The sequence below is a fragment of the Euleptes europaea genome, chromosome 1 (assembly GCF_029931775.1).
Source record: "Euleptes europaea isolate rEulEur1 chromosome 1, rEulEur1.hap1, whole genome shotgun sequence".
NCBI lineage: Eukaryota > Metazoa > Chordata > Lepidosauria > Squamata > Sphaerodactylidae > Euleptes > Euleptes europaea.
Window position 1 is genome coordinate 96226256 of NC_079312.1, and position 15097 is coordinate 96241352.

The following is a 15097-nucleotide window of genomic DNA, read 5'->3' on the forward strand; positions in this document are numbered from 1 at the left end:
ACAGCATTTTCCCAAATAAACAAAGTTTTTCCTTGCCGTAGATCTCTTACAGGGATCCCTCTAGCATAGATGTTTCTTATACTGGAAAAGGTACTTTCCAAGATGCATTGCAAATTGTTCCTTATCATTGGTTCTTGTAGGTTATCCGGGCTGTGTAACCGTGGTCTTGGAATTTTCTTTCCTGACGTTTCGCCAGCAACTGTGGCAGGCATCTTCAGAGTAGTAACACTGAAGGACAGTGTCTCTCAGAGGTGTCCATGGGCTCAAAAATATTGGAGGACTCCTTCAGTAAGTCTCTCAGAGAGACACTGTCCTTCAGTGTTACTACTCTGAAGATGCCTGCCACAGTTGCTGGCGAAACGTCAGGAAAGAAAATTCCAAGACCACGGTTACACAGCCCGGATAACCTACAAGAACCAATGAACTCTGACCGTGAAAGCCTTCGACAATATTTTGTTCCTTATCAGTTCCCAAGTTCTCAAGATTTAAGCAGCACTTTGCAAAACATGTTAGAGTTCTTCTCTGATTGCATAAGCCATCTTCAGCACTGTACTTATAGAAGGTCATAATTCTGAAGTATTGTCTAATAAATGTGTTTTGGCTTGGATTTTATACTTTCTTTCTCCTTGCACTCCTCTTCACCTTGAAGACAGTCTTCCAGTGTTTCTCTCTCACTGTGCACGAGAGACATGGATGTGCATGAGCAGAAGTGCTCAACGCCAGAGGACCGCTTCTGCAGCAGTTGAAGAGGAGCTTAAGCAGAAGGAAGGCATAGGATCCAAGCATTTAAGTGCCAGACAGCCATTCCTAGAATGGAGAATACTGTAGCCTGTAAGAAATGTCCAGGCACGACTATATCAGCATAGGCTTATGACTGCAATAGAAAGCTTCTTTCTGGAAGTATCATTTCTTGAATTGAGAACTAGTGTTTGCCTCCATATCATGGTTGATATTTTTATTCAGTGTTAATTTGATTTTGATTCTTATGGTACCCTTCCCTGCAGTAATATTATCTGTCTATTAAATGATGAATGACCTCTAGGTCTTTTTTCCGATTTAGTTAACTTTAAACGTAGCTGAATCTGACTCCAAATGTGAGCTGGTCTTCTAACATAAATAGAAGCTGGACAAATAATTGGATTTCGGAACTGTGTTCTAGTTTCCTGTGTATCATTGCTAAAAGAAGCAGCAGAGCTGTACAATTCTAGCCTTTTGTTCATTTTATACTGGTTTGTGAATGACTTAAAGCTTGTTTGAATCATACATACTCTGTAGCTTTACTAGGTCATTGCCTCGATTGTAATGTTATAACGTGACCCTTTTTTTGGAGCATCTAGGAATTTTAACTTAGCTTGTTTTGTGATTTTTTTCTTTTTTTTCCTTTACAGATGCAAGATGTGAATATCAAGCAGCAGAAGGCAATACTTCTGGACTTGTTCAGAACTCAAAACATTGCACTGATCACTGTCATGTCTCTTCTTTTGTGGTAAGTAAGGGTATGATCCTAAAACACATGAGGAACAAGAGGATGTTTGGAGGAATAGCCCTTCTTTTTGGGAAGGCATGTTGTTCATCAGACCCCAATGGGACACTCAGATGTGTGTGCGAACTGTGTTGTTCAAATACTCACCCTAACTATGTAAACAGCACATCACAAATATATGAGCTGGTTTATTTAAGTTTGTTGTGCTTGTGAGAAGATTTATCTGATCAATTTCTAAGTAGGAGAATTCCAGCAACATTTCTACATCCGACTCCCTTTTCAGTGCTTTGTCCTTTGATTCTCGTGTTTCAGTAGACAGTTTCTTTGTTCCTAAATTCATATTTAATGGAGAATAAATTTTCATGAGGATTACTACAGGATACAAAAGTGAGATAAAATCCTTTTATGACTATTTAGCTTATTTAAATGGCCATGTGGATATCCAAGGAATTTTAATAATAGGAGGTTTATACATAAAGCCTTTCTTATGAAACATCGTAAAAACAATGGTACTGCATGGGAGATATCAATAAATGTGAGTGATTAGGAGCTTCAGATGATGTCATTCTGTAGCACACCATTATTGTTGTTGTTAGTAACGATGATGATGCTATAATAATGATGTCATCATTGTCATCTCTACAACCAAACAGCAACTCTCTATGGCAGCCACAACAAACTAGTAGCATCTGGTTGAGTGTGGTACCCAATAGGCATCTGGTCTGGCCAGAAAAGGCCGTTATTACCTGCCTGAGTAAAAGTCTGCTGTATGACTTGTAGGTGAAAGCATTTTAAGCACAAAACATTGCCACACAGAGTGGTAGATTAGAAAATATGGCAGCTGTTTTTGAGATTCTGAAGTTAGGAATTTGAATCAATTCTTACATGTTTACTTGCTAACAATATGGATATCAAAGCTTGCATCATTTGCTGCTTTTCCCCTCTTCTTCTTTGTTCAGGATGTTCACATCAATTGGCTATTTCGGTCTGTCACTCAACACCTCCAACCTGCATGGAAATGCTTACCTCAATTGCTTCCTGTCAGCTGTAATTGAAGTTCCAGCCTATGTGATTGCCTGGCTTCTCCTTCGGACCCTGCCTCGACGTTATTCGATATCTGGCACACTGTTTTTTGGAGGAGGTGTTATTTTGTTTATTCAACTGGTACCTGCAGGTATCAAGTTCACCAGTACTGTACATATATGAATGTTTGTCAAAGGTTTATGAAGACTCCAGTCAAGAGCTAGTTCGAAAGAGACAAACTTCAGCCAAGCAGCTGAGGACCACACTAGATGTGACAACATCCCTAAGTCCACATCAGGAACACCTCCACCATTTTAGGTGGAGGTGCTGTGACTCCGAGACACAGCATCTGTTTGGCATGTAGAAGGTACCAGGTTGAATCTCCAGGATTCCCTGTTAAAAGGACCAGGTGATGCAAAAAACCTCTGCCTGAGACCCTGGAGAACCGCTGCCAGTCTTGAGTAGACAGTACTGACTTTGATAGATCAGTGGTTTGATTCAGTATAAGGCAGCTTCATGTGTTCATGAGTGTGTTCAAATTTCCTCTATTTACAAAAGCTGCAGGGGCCTGATCCTGATCAGGACCATGGTCTGGGGGGGCTCCTGTCCCCCCACCAGTGCTGTTTTCAAGAGCCCAAACCCCCAGCATTTGAGCTTTTGAAAATGGTGTGTGGGCTGGGGAAACAGGCTCCCCTACTACCATGCTTATCAGGATGAGGCCCCCATGGTGTTTGTAAATAGAGAAATTTCATCCCTAAAATGGCACACATGTCACTGTGGTGGATTCAGGGATGCCATCACATCTAGCTTTTAGGCCTATATCACCTTGGTTTCATACCCTGTTTTCTTGTTCAGATATGCATCTTGAAGAGGCCCGTGTAAGATTCCATAAGTGGGATCCTTAAGTATATACTGAGCACCCCCCCAGACAGACAAAAAAACCATCGGAACATTTTAGGTTTGTCAGCAGGAAAACTTCCTAGTCCTCACAATATGAAAATAAAAGTTTACTAATCCAGAATTTTCTGGGCCAGGGTCATGCATTCTTACAGTGCATTCCTGAGCCGCATCGGCGGCCAGGACGAAAGGCCTCTGCAGGCCATTGAAAGGCAGCGCCAGCGCAAGGGCCCACAGCGTATGCTGGCGTTTATGACAAAGGCCGCGGCAGCGTCCTAGGAAGCATTCCTGGGGTGTCATGGCACTGCCCGGGGGGGGGGGGGGGAGCCGCCGTTTGCAAGCCTATGAGGGTTGCACGAATTTTTGGTGCTGGGCGGAAGTTTCGGCCTGGCCGAAACCTCCTTAGGAGGCAGTGCTGCTGCATTGCCTCCTAAGCCCGGCATAGGCATTCCTCTCAGGAATGCACTATTAGTATTTTCAGTTACCTACCCTCATGGGATAAGGGATAAGAGTATATTGTGCCAGTAGCACAGTCTCAGATCTGTATCTGACTCAAGTGTCTGAATGTATATTCCACAAATAAGGCAAAAATGTTAACAAATATGGTTTGTAGGATAAAAACAAGCTAGGATAATAGGAGGAAATGTGCAAAGGAGCCGAATGAAAAGAGCACAGTGCCCTTACGACTCCTTTCTGTTTTTTCCAGATCTTCATCTCCTTTCTCTTATCCTGGCAATGTTGGGAAAATTTGGAGTCACAGCCGCCTTCTCCATGCTTTATGTCTACACTGCAGAACTTTACCCAACCATAGTAAGGAACATGGCCGTGGGTGCCACTTCAATGTCCTCCCGGGTGGGCAGCATCATCGCTCCTTACTTTGTTTATCTTGGTAAGAAACGTCCTATAATTTGCCTTCTACTTTGGAGGTGTTTGCATGAAAGTATGCCAAAATTCATTTAAATAAGGTTCTTTTAAGGAACCTGTAGACGTTATGTGCATGGTTCATGTGCTAGTTGTATATCCTTAAGCCTCTTTTTGCTTTAAATTACACATCTCAAACCTTTAATATGAAAAGGTACCATTATTCCCTATGGTACAGTCTTCTTGCAAAGTAACTTTTTTTTTAAAGCCACTTTATTTTATTTATTCATGTAGAAAATTTGTATGCCCCCTGGCCAGACCAGCTCAAGTAAGCTTTTCAACAATGAAACAAAACCAAGGAGTGGTAAAAACAATCATAAACAAAAAATATCAGTAAAACAACAAAAGACAATAAAAATAGCCTATCCAGGGTTTAACAGCTCATAAAAACAATGCAGACTAAAATGATATTGATAAAACAGTGCTTAGGCCTGGAGCAGATCAGAAAACACCTAACGGAAGGAACTTAGTTAAAAGCCTTGGTGAAATGTTTTTGCCTGGCACCTAAACGAAAGTAAGATAGGAGCTAGGTGAGCCTCATGAAGGAGGGCATTCCAAAGGCAAGATGCCATTACTGGAAAATCCCTGTCTCTGATCACCATTCTCCTAATCTCTGAAGGCAGGGGCACAGAGAACAAACTTTGAGAAGAGGACCTCAACTGGTGGGCTGGACAGTATGGGAAGAAGTGGTCCTTGAAATATTCTGGACCCAAGCCATTGAAGGCCTTATAGGTAAGAACCAGCACTTTGAATTGTGCCTGGAAAGATATGGGCAGCCAATGTAACTTTTTCAGCACAGGGGTGATACATTTAGCCCCTGACAATAGCCTGGTTGCTGGACCAGCTGAAGTTTCTTTTCAAAGGCAGCCTCGTGCAGAGGACATTACAGTAATCTAACCTTGATGTGATCAGAGCATAGTTCTTAACTTCCATACAGTGAAAGATTATAACTATAATTTACTGCTAGTGATTCAGGAAAGGGATTTATCAAAGCTGTTTTACAACTTAAATCAGTCTGTGTAATGTTGTAGAAATGTTGGACTTGATAGAGACTTGAATGCTGCTTCTCAGTTCTGGACGAAGGGCATCTTGTCAATCATGGGTATTATCGTCACGTGCCCAGGGAGGCAGGACCACAAAGCTTTCCGACTTCCTGTCTCCCTGGGCGGGAAGCCCAGTTTCCGTCCTGCCTTGATCAGGGTGGCAGCGTAGTCTTTGAGCTCCGTTTCTGGAAGAATTTTTTCTCTTCACTCCTTTCTACCTCAGTCTGTTTTGGCCTTTCGTTGTTCGTCTCCTCCCTCCTGTGTGCCTCTTTCGATCCTTTGGGATCCTTGCAAGCCCCCTCCTCCCCCGCCTCCTTCTGCATTCTTTCCCTTATCTCTCCGACCCCACTTCGCCTCGTTAGGCAAGATGGCGGACGGCAGGAGAGACTCAGACACGGACCTTTTGTCCGAGGAGGACCGCGACTCGGCCCTCGTCCTCGGCTCCGGGAGCCGCGGGACGGAGGGGCTGTCGGCCACAAAAAAGGCGCGCTCCGAGGAGCCGCCTCAAAATAGCGCCGGGCAGAGCGAAGTTCACAAAATGGCGCCCGACGCAGCGACGGCCCAGGCGAGCCCTAGAAGGATCGATGACCCGAACGGATCTGAATCTCGTCGGGGTGGTAACGTATTAATAGCGGACTCGGAGGCCCCTGTAACCAGGCGGGAGATGCTTAATCTTTTTAATGGGGTCCTGGATAAGCAGGCGCAGATGATGGAGGCATTTAGAAATTCACTCGCCCCCATCATCCAAGGCACTGACCCTTCCCATTCTCAACCTGCTGCCCATTCCCTACAGGGGCAAGGGGATAAGCACAACCAGTCAGGAACGCAGTGGCGCACTAAGGCGGCTCTAAAAGCCCAACCTTCACTGCAGGAAGAGCATTTATCAGCAACTTCTGATAATGAAAGCAGGGAGGAAGGGGAGTTCGAATCCGACGAGGACACACCAGTCCTCTTAGAGGAGCAACACCCTCGCCTCTTTCTGGCCGAGGACTTCCAGGGTTTGCTTAATAAAGCACTAATATCCTTGGATCTCAACGAAGACCCAGTCCCGGCTAGCGAGGCCACTTCCAAGGCCAAGAAAAAGGGAGCCAGTGAGTTCTTCCCCAGTACAAAGCCTTGTGTCTGGGAAATCCCTTTTCCGGAGTTTTTTGAAACTCAGGTTCAGACAGAGTTTGACAAGCCTCTTGCTAACAGGCAATTTCCGGCTAGTGTTAAGAAGCTCTACACTATGGTGCCTCAGGCCATGAGTCTCTTTCAAACCCCTCTCATAGACGCTCCAGTTGCAGCGGTTCACTCCCCAGACCTCCCATCAGAGGATGGCATGGGGACCATAAGAGACCCAATAGACAGAAAGGCAGAGATCCTTTCCAAAAAGGTCCATGAGGCCTCTACTCTGGCCATACAGACTTCTGCAGCTACCTCCCTTATGGCACGAGCCTCCATTGTGTGGCTCAGAAAGATCTTACAGCTGTATACTGGAGATAACCGGAAGCTGTCTGAAGGTCTTAACAGACTACTCAAGGCTTCGGTTTTCATGGCAGATGCTTCTCTGGACGCTATGTCCTTTGCAGCCCGGGCCACTTCATCAAACATTGCCATCAGAAGGGCTCTCTGGATACGCCCATGGCAAAATGAGATCAAGAACAAAACCTTAACCATGTCTTTCCCTTACACTGGGGGGAAACTTTTTGGGGAAAGACTAGAAAAGATCTTAATAGAGAATAAAGACAAAAAGAAGGTTCTGCCCAAATCCTACAAAAAGGATGGGAAGACCTCCTCTTCTTTCCCCAACTTTAGATCTTCTCACACATTAGCACCCTATAGACACAACCAGCGCAGGGGAACCTGGAACAACAGTAGCAGGGGCTCCTTTCGTTGAGGAGGTGGCAGATTTTTTCGTCCCTCTCAGGGCCATCAACAGCAGTTCCCTGGTAACAGAGGGGACAAGTTCAACAAAAACCCCAAGCAGCGACGCCAAGTCACTAGAGGTGGGGGGCAGGCTCCTGCAGTTCCACCAGGTGTGGGAGCGCTCCTACACAGACGCCTGGGTATCTCAGATCATTTCCTCGGGATACCTGATAGAGTTCACCAGTCTCCCAAAAGACAAATTCCTAAACTCACCAAGATCAATTCGATTAGAGAAGCACCAAAGAACGCTACAGGCCATTTGTCAACTACAACAAATCCAGGCCATAGAACCAGTCCCTCGGGAGGAACAGGGCAGGGGGGTATATTCCATCTTCTTTACAGTCCCCAAGAAAAATGGGGACTGGCGAGCTATCTTGGACCTGAAACACCTAAACAGAAGGGTCAGGTACAGGAAATTTCAAATGGAAACCCTCCAATTCATTCTGGAGTCCCTGCAGATAGATCAATTCCTAACCTCCCTAGATCTGAAGGAGGCATACCTTCATGTTCCAATTCACACCTCCCATCGGAGATTCCTCAGGTTCTGCTACAACAAATCTCATTACCAATTCAAGGCGCTCCCCTTCGGGCTTACTTCCGCCCCACAAGTCTTCTCAAAAATCTTAGTGACGTTGGTGGCACTTCTGCATCAGGAGGGGATAACAGTCTTCCCCTATCTGGACGATTTGCTAATTTGCTCAAAGTCCAGAGAGGAAGCCACTGCTCACACATCCAGGGTAATTGATGTCCTAACAAAACACGGATTCCTTGTGAACACAGAAGAGCCACCTGACCCCCACGCAAAGGTTAGAACATCTGGGGGTCATCATAGACACTCACCAGAACCGAGTGTTTCTGCCCCGGGACAAGATCACCAAGATCCAGTCCATGGTGCATTCCACCATCAGTTCCACTCGGGGAAAGATTATGACATTAGCCAAACTGCTGGGCAAGATGGTAGCTTGCCTCAGCTCGGTACCCTGGGCCAGGTTCCACTCCAGGCCACTGCAGATACTGTTGCAGCCATACCAGGCCCTTATTACGCAGAGCAGGGACAGAACCATTCCTCTCCCCATAGACTTCCGACGCTCACTCCTGTGGTGGAGCAAGTTCAGCAACCTCAGAAAAGGGCTGCATTTCCTGACGGAAGAGCAAACTCAGGATTATACGGATGCAAGCCTGGAGGGTTGGGGCGCAACTTGCCAGAATCACATAGTCCAGGGGACCTAGTCTCAGGCAGAGAAAAGGCTGCACATAAATCTCTTAGAACTAAGGGCGATTCGATTGGCTCTAAGGCATTTCGAGCTTCTTCTCCTACACAGGCATGCCTTGGTCTGAACGGACAACACGTCAGCCAAAGCCTATCTGAACAAGCAGGGGGGGTCGAGGTCATCCAGACTCCACAGAGAGGCGGAATTCATCCTGTCTTGGGCCGAAAGAAACCTGCTGTCGCTCACCGCAGAGCACGTGAGTGGAATACTCAACATTCAAGCCGACTGGTTGAGTCGTCAGGTGTTGGACGAGGGCGAGTGGTCCCTCAACAGGTCGGTCTTCCAACAGGTGATAGAGAGATTCGGCCAACGTCAGGTAGACCTGTTTGCCTCGTCATCCAACCACCTGCTTCCGAGATTCCTAAACCGTTATTTTCACCCAGAGGTGGAGGACATGGATGCCCTTCTGGCCCCATGGCCGAGGGGGATCCTGTTCGCCTTCCCTCCCATCCCCATCCTTCAGAGGGTGATAAGAAAGATCAGAAAGGAGCAAGCCACGGTAATCCTCATTGCTCCCATGTGGCCAAGAAGACCATGGTTCCCCAGCCTGAGAGAACTCTCGATACAGGCTCCTTGGGAACTCCCGAACATCCCGGACCTGCTCATTCAGGGTCCGTTATGGCACCCGGAACCTCAATGGCTGCGCTTAACCGCGTGGAAATTGAGAGGAGGTCCCTCTTAAAGAGGGGTTATACTACAGAAGTGGTGGACACAATGATAGAGGCCAGAAAGCCATCCACCCGGAGAATCTATAACACCTCCTGGCGAGCCTTTGTGCTATGGTGCAAACGCAAGCGATTAAATCCACTCTCACCGGACATTCCTTCCATCCTACAGTTCCTCCAATAGGGTGTTCAGATGGGTCTTAAGGCCGCCACCCTTCGTAGACAGGTGGCAGCTCTGTCCACCGTGTTGTCAACGGAGGGGGGCTCCCCTCTGTCAAAACATCCCCAATTCATAACCTTCCTCAAGGATGTAGGACAAACTAGCCTGCCTACAGTTCACCATTTTCCAACTTGGCGGTTAAACGTGGTTCTAGCTGCACTGACCCATCATCCATTCGAACCAATCAGAGAGATCCCTTTACGGTTGCTGAGACTCAAAACTATATTCCTCACAGCAGTTACCTCAGCTCGTCGAGTTTCCGAGCTGAGTGCTCTTTCATGTGGTGAGGGATTCTGCATATTTCATAGGGACAAGGTGGTCTTGAGACCAGATCCTACTTTATTCCCAAGGTGAATTCCATCTTTCACCGATCTCAGGAAATCCATTTGCCTTCCTTTTGCCCGAACCCTTCCCACCCAAAGGAAAAGGAGTGGCACCACCTAGACCTAAGGAGATTATTGAAAGTGTATCTCAAGCGTACTTCTTCCATTAGGAAGTCGGAAGCTCTAGTCATCTCCTTATCCAGTCCTTCCAAGGGGGGGAAATGTCTCCTGCAGTCAGTTCCGCAGTGAGACAATGCATCATAGAGGCCTATAGGGCTAGTAGGATACCTCCTCCGGCTGGAATCACCGCGCACTCTGTGCGCAGTGCGGCCACGTCCGCTGCCTTCAGTAGACAGGCATCTCTGGATGAGATATGTAGGGCGGCCACCTGGTTGACAGCCTCTACATTCATCAAACACTATAGGATCGATTCCATGGCTTCTGCTGATGCTGCCTTCGGCAGAAGGATTCTACAGCAGGTCTTGGATTCATCCTAATTCCCACCCGGTCATCTAGCTCTTGGACATCCCATGATTGACAAGATGCCCTTCGTCCAGAACTGAGAACGGAGCCTTGTTTACTCACCGTGACGGCTCCTTCTGTTCTGGGACGAAGGGCATCTTGCCCGCCCATTAGTATCCAAGACTCTCCCTTCATTTGATTCTTATCTGCTTAGAGGGTATACTAGATGCGTCGGAGATAAAGTAGTTTAATTACAGTACAAGATGCTCCCTATGTCCGCCATCATGCCTGTTGTTCAAGGGGTCTTCCTGTTGCCTTCTCTTCTACTTTCTCAGTTATAATGGAGTTCATAGTTACTGTTTTTTAACGGCGTGCTATTATTCGCTGTATGTTTTTTTCGTATATGCTTACCTGTTTCTTTAGCTCGGCGAGTACATAAACTGGGCTTCCCGCCCAGGGAGACAGGAAGTCAGAAAGCTTTGTGGTCCTGCCTCCCTGGGCACGTGACGATAATACCCATGATTGACAAGATGCCCTTCGTCCCAGAACAGAAGGAACCGTCACGGTGAGTAAACAAGGCTCCGTTCTCTATGACACTTACCGGGTGGTCATTTTCTCTCAGCATAGTGCCCTGGATATAGCCAGAAATATAAAGGTATGGTTACTGGTCTTAACCAAAAAGGTCATGGGGGATGCTTTTCAGCAGGCCGGAATCAGAGCTGGCCTAGCCTCTCAGCTAAACAATGAGACATTCCAAGTAGGGAGTCCAGAGACCCAGAATAGAATAGCCTTGGAGAGAAACAAAGGAGGAACAGACTGATATGGTCTCTAGTAGATAAGAAATAGTATAATTAATATCAATAGATACATGTCTGGGCCCAGGGGTAAGAAGTGTCTGCGAATGGCAGAAATATGCATCTAAATATGCAGGTGAAGCTATAATTAAAAGATGAGTGCGTTGGTTGGGGACCAGTAGATAGTCATGTATGAGAAATTTGTAATCCTTGTTTTTGATATTTTTCGTTCTAATAAAAAGTGAACATATATTTGAAGAAGATATTTGGATATAGATTTGTATGATGTTTGAAGTTATTAGATAATGCTGAACTAAGAATGTGAGCCGTATGAGGTGGGTCAGCTAGCTATTATTAGAAGATGATTCTGAAAACCTATTAATATGGGAAACTGAACAGATCGATAGTATGTTCTTTGAAAATGCTTCTTGCGTGTAGTCTTTTTCCTCTTGGTAATAAATAAATGGGCTGAAATAATTGCTGTCCTTGAACAGTCTATGTAAAATCAGTGGATGGTATTATCATAAATTGGACTATGCTAAAGTATAAATAATTAGGCTTTAATAAAAAAATAAAATGGAGTCAATATTCTCTAGTAATATTTTTACTTGTGTACTATACCCAAAAACGAGCCAAAAATGTTGAGGTGTAACTCTTGCCAGATTAATGACCTGTTATAGGAGGGCTTATGTTCATGCCTATTTGAATCAGACCTGACCAGAGTCATCTGGAACAAGGGGTTGTTATTTGCATACCATGGGATAACCCCAAATATGCTACTCTGATGTCCTGAGAGAAGGACAGTATACAAAACTGATAAAATAATTGTACCTCAGATTTCATACAACTGTATAAAAACTGAGAGCCAGCGTGGTGTAGTGGTTAAAGTGTTGGACTAGGATCTGGGAAACCCAGGTTCGAATCCCCACATTGCCATGGAAACTTGCTGGGTGACCAGTCACACACACTCAGCCTTGACCCTGGCTGGTATTTGGATGGGAGACCTTCAAGGAATACCAGGGGCGTGACATAGAGGCAAGCAATGGCAAACCACCTCCAATTGTCTCTTGCCTTGAAAATCCTACGGGGTCGTCATAAATCAGCTGTGACTCGACGGCAAAATATAGATATGTTCATATATATATATATATATATAAACTTGCCCATCTTGTGTGTTTACCAGGTGCCTATGATAGATATCTACCGTACATCCTTATGGGCAGCCTGACTGTGCTGATAGGGATTCTCACCCTCTTCCTCCCAGAAAGTTATGGTAACCCGCTACCAGAGACATTTCAAGAGATGCTGCGAGTTAAAGGGTAAGCATATTTAATTGGCGTGTATCTCTCCACGAGTACTATATTTTCAGAGCCTTGAAGCACGGGCCCAGAATTACCTGGGGTCCTGTATGCTGGCTCGCGGGGGTGTGGGGACAGGCAAGGCATGGAGGGATAGCCAGCTGTGGCCACTGGCTTGCCTTGGGGATCTTCCTGAGGCAATGCAGGCCCTCAATGTCTCACATCCCTTGCCTGGCCAGGGGCGGGACTCTGGCTGGTGAACCTCAGTGAAGAAGTCTTCCCTCTGGTCTGCCCAGCCAGGTTAAGAAGAGTCCCAGCTATGCCACTAGCCACAGTTGGCCTTTGGCTTTTTTTGTTTGTTTCCTTGTCCCTCCCCCTTTGCATCTGGATCCGCAAGCTGATGAACTTTGGGCCAAGAAACAAAATGTAAAATATACATGAATTTTATACACATGTTAGCAGGGTGCTAATAGCTGATCCAGACCATAAAAGAAACCATGTTTCTTCTTTGTGGTCTCTGTGTATCACACATGTAGGAATAATTGAGGCCACACAAGTATCGTTCAGAAACTTGGAGAGCTAGACTTAAAGGCTTATGCTGTTGTTGCCTCTGCCCATTCTGAGTTAAAAAGCAAAAAATGTATTTCTGTCATGTCTTCAATGGTTGACCTAGGCTAATTCCTAGGATGAATGTGTTCTCAGAAGAAAGCTGTCCCTTAATTCTACGTTGATGTACCACAAAGCAAAATCTCTGCATGTGTGTGTAATGCACGCTGAGGAAAGCCAGCGTGGAAAAAAACAAGGAACAAGCCATTTCTCTTGATCTGTTTGACCATCAACTGAACCACTATTTTATGTCTGGTTCTGGGTTGGTGGATCTCTGGGTTCTATTAAAAACAAAGTAGATCTTGCAAGGTTGAAGTTGTAACAGTGGCCCAAAAGATCTCCCGGTAATAATTGGCATCCAGACTGCTAGGGAAGCTGGGGGAAGGAATGTCTACCTAGATACAGGCTTGCTCTCTGTGTGCTTTAAGTAAGTGGGTTAAGAGTCATGGAGTGTCAGAGTGAACTATAAACAATGATAGGAGAAACTGGATAGAACTGAACTGTACTGCGCCGCCTCTTTGTCTGGCTGGACCCTCCAAGAATTGGCTTTGATGCTAGGAAAGTTGTCTTCAGTCCTCTTGTCCCTTGTTCCTGGCACTGATTTTCCTGGCTGGCCCCCCTTTCTCCACTTTCTTCACTCCAGATTTTTTTTAAAAAATTAAAGCAGTATATGATCAAGTAGCCTAGGAATTTTCACACTGTTACAGGTAATATATGGTTGGTTACCAAGCCCAGCCACCCTTGGAAATGCAAGCTTTTCAGATGCACAGAATACTTCCTCAACCTGGTATTAAAAAAAAAGAAGAGGGAAATGCTTTTGGAGGTGATTTGTTAAGCCCTTTTCTGACAGTTTTCAGTTCTAAAATGATGGTGGAAGAACTAGAGGTGAGAAAGACTGGGGCGGGGATGGAAAAATTGGGAGAGGTGGAAACATGTTTTGTTTTCAGTTTTTCCAGTGGAAAAGTCTCAGGCCATTTTTCCAATTTTTCCATTGCAAAAAAATGGATCTTTTTGTAGATCCCTGAACAAACTCCCATGATACGTACTTATTCCTTTGGAAATGAATGTAATGTGCTAGAATAGAGAGCAGCAGTTTGCAGTTTTCTCTTGCCTCATTAATGGGTATATTTGCAGTTTTGCTTGTAGAAAACTCGGCACTTATATTTTTTTTAATCTAATAAATATGTCAATTAATACAATATTATATGCATTTGATGTTAAAGCAGCAAAACAGGAGTAGGTTTAATAGGAAAGTTAGTACTGCATATAATTACATTTCCCCCAAATTATCTTTTTTGTTACACCCCCCATCTTTTTTTTCATGGTTTCAGACTTTTGGGAAATTGTACATCCCTAGGAAGAGATTTTTACAAATTCTGAGCATGCTTACTCAGAAGTAAGTCTAGTAGAGGTCATTCTAGATGTATTTAGGATTACATCAGATTTTATTAGACTTATTTCTTCTTTACAGATATCATGTTGCACAGAGATATGGTTAGACAAAAGAGTGATAGAGTTCCTTCTGGAAATAAGAATATTAGTAAGCCTCATTATTTCTAATGTATGAAATCTTTTTTTTTCCAGATTCAGAAACAGAAAACTTACAACTAAAATAGATCATTCAAAGAATGACAAGAACTTGATTACACAGCTATGATCGTACATTTCTACCTTTTGATATATGGACATCCTGGACTTTAAAAAAAATGTAATTCTGAATAGAAATGAAAAGTCATTAATGCTACTAGAGAGTAGTTATAGTCATTCCACAATTCACAGCTGTCATGTACCAAATTTGGGGGTTTTCTTTGAAGTTGCTGTCAGCATATGTAAAGCTCCTTATTAATAGCTGTTTTAGTGTCTTCATTTTTTTAAAGCGTTGAGTTCTTTCACCTTCTGGTTGAGATTTAAGTACAGTATTACATATTTTTCAAAAGCATACAAAAGGAGTAAAAAATGCTGACTGTACAGAGTCAGAAGTGATGTGATGCATCAAATCATTTTGAGATCCCAAGGATGGAATAACCCGTGTGTATATATTTATATATATGGTGTGAGTGTATAATGTGCCAATGCTTTTGAAATGAGTGGCACTCAGACCAAAAAAGTACATTGAGAACTGGGCTCCAGCTTTTTAGGTTTGTTTTGAAAATCACAACAAAGAGTAACAGCTGGCAAAACAA

The 15097-nt window shown here is 44.6% G+C and overlaps 1 protein-coding gene across 1 annotated transcript in view; it reads left to right on the top strand.

Moving 5' to 3' along the window:
* The window catches only part of LOC130483486 (solute carrier family 22 member 4-like), a 65096-nt gene extending 50492 nt beyond the window's left edge, over nt 1-14604 (top strand). Inside the window, exons 6-10 of the mRNA XM_056856251.1 lie at nt 1389-1486; nt 2443-2657; nt 4110-4292; nt 12194-12329; nt 14499-14604. Of these exons, the coding sequence (XP_056712229.1) occupies nt 1389-1486; nt 2443-2657; nt 4110-4292; nt 12194-12329; nt 14499-14571 (705 nt within the window). The 3' untranslated portion in view covers nt 14572-14604. The remainder of the gene's footprint in view (nt 1-1388; nt 1487-2442; nt 2658-4109; nt 4293-12193; nt 12330-14498) is intronic.
* Nucleotides 14605-15097: the final 493 nt, after the last annotated feature.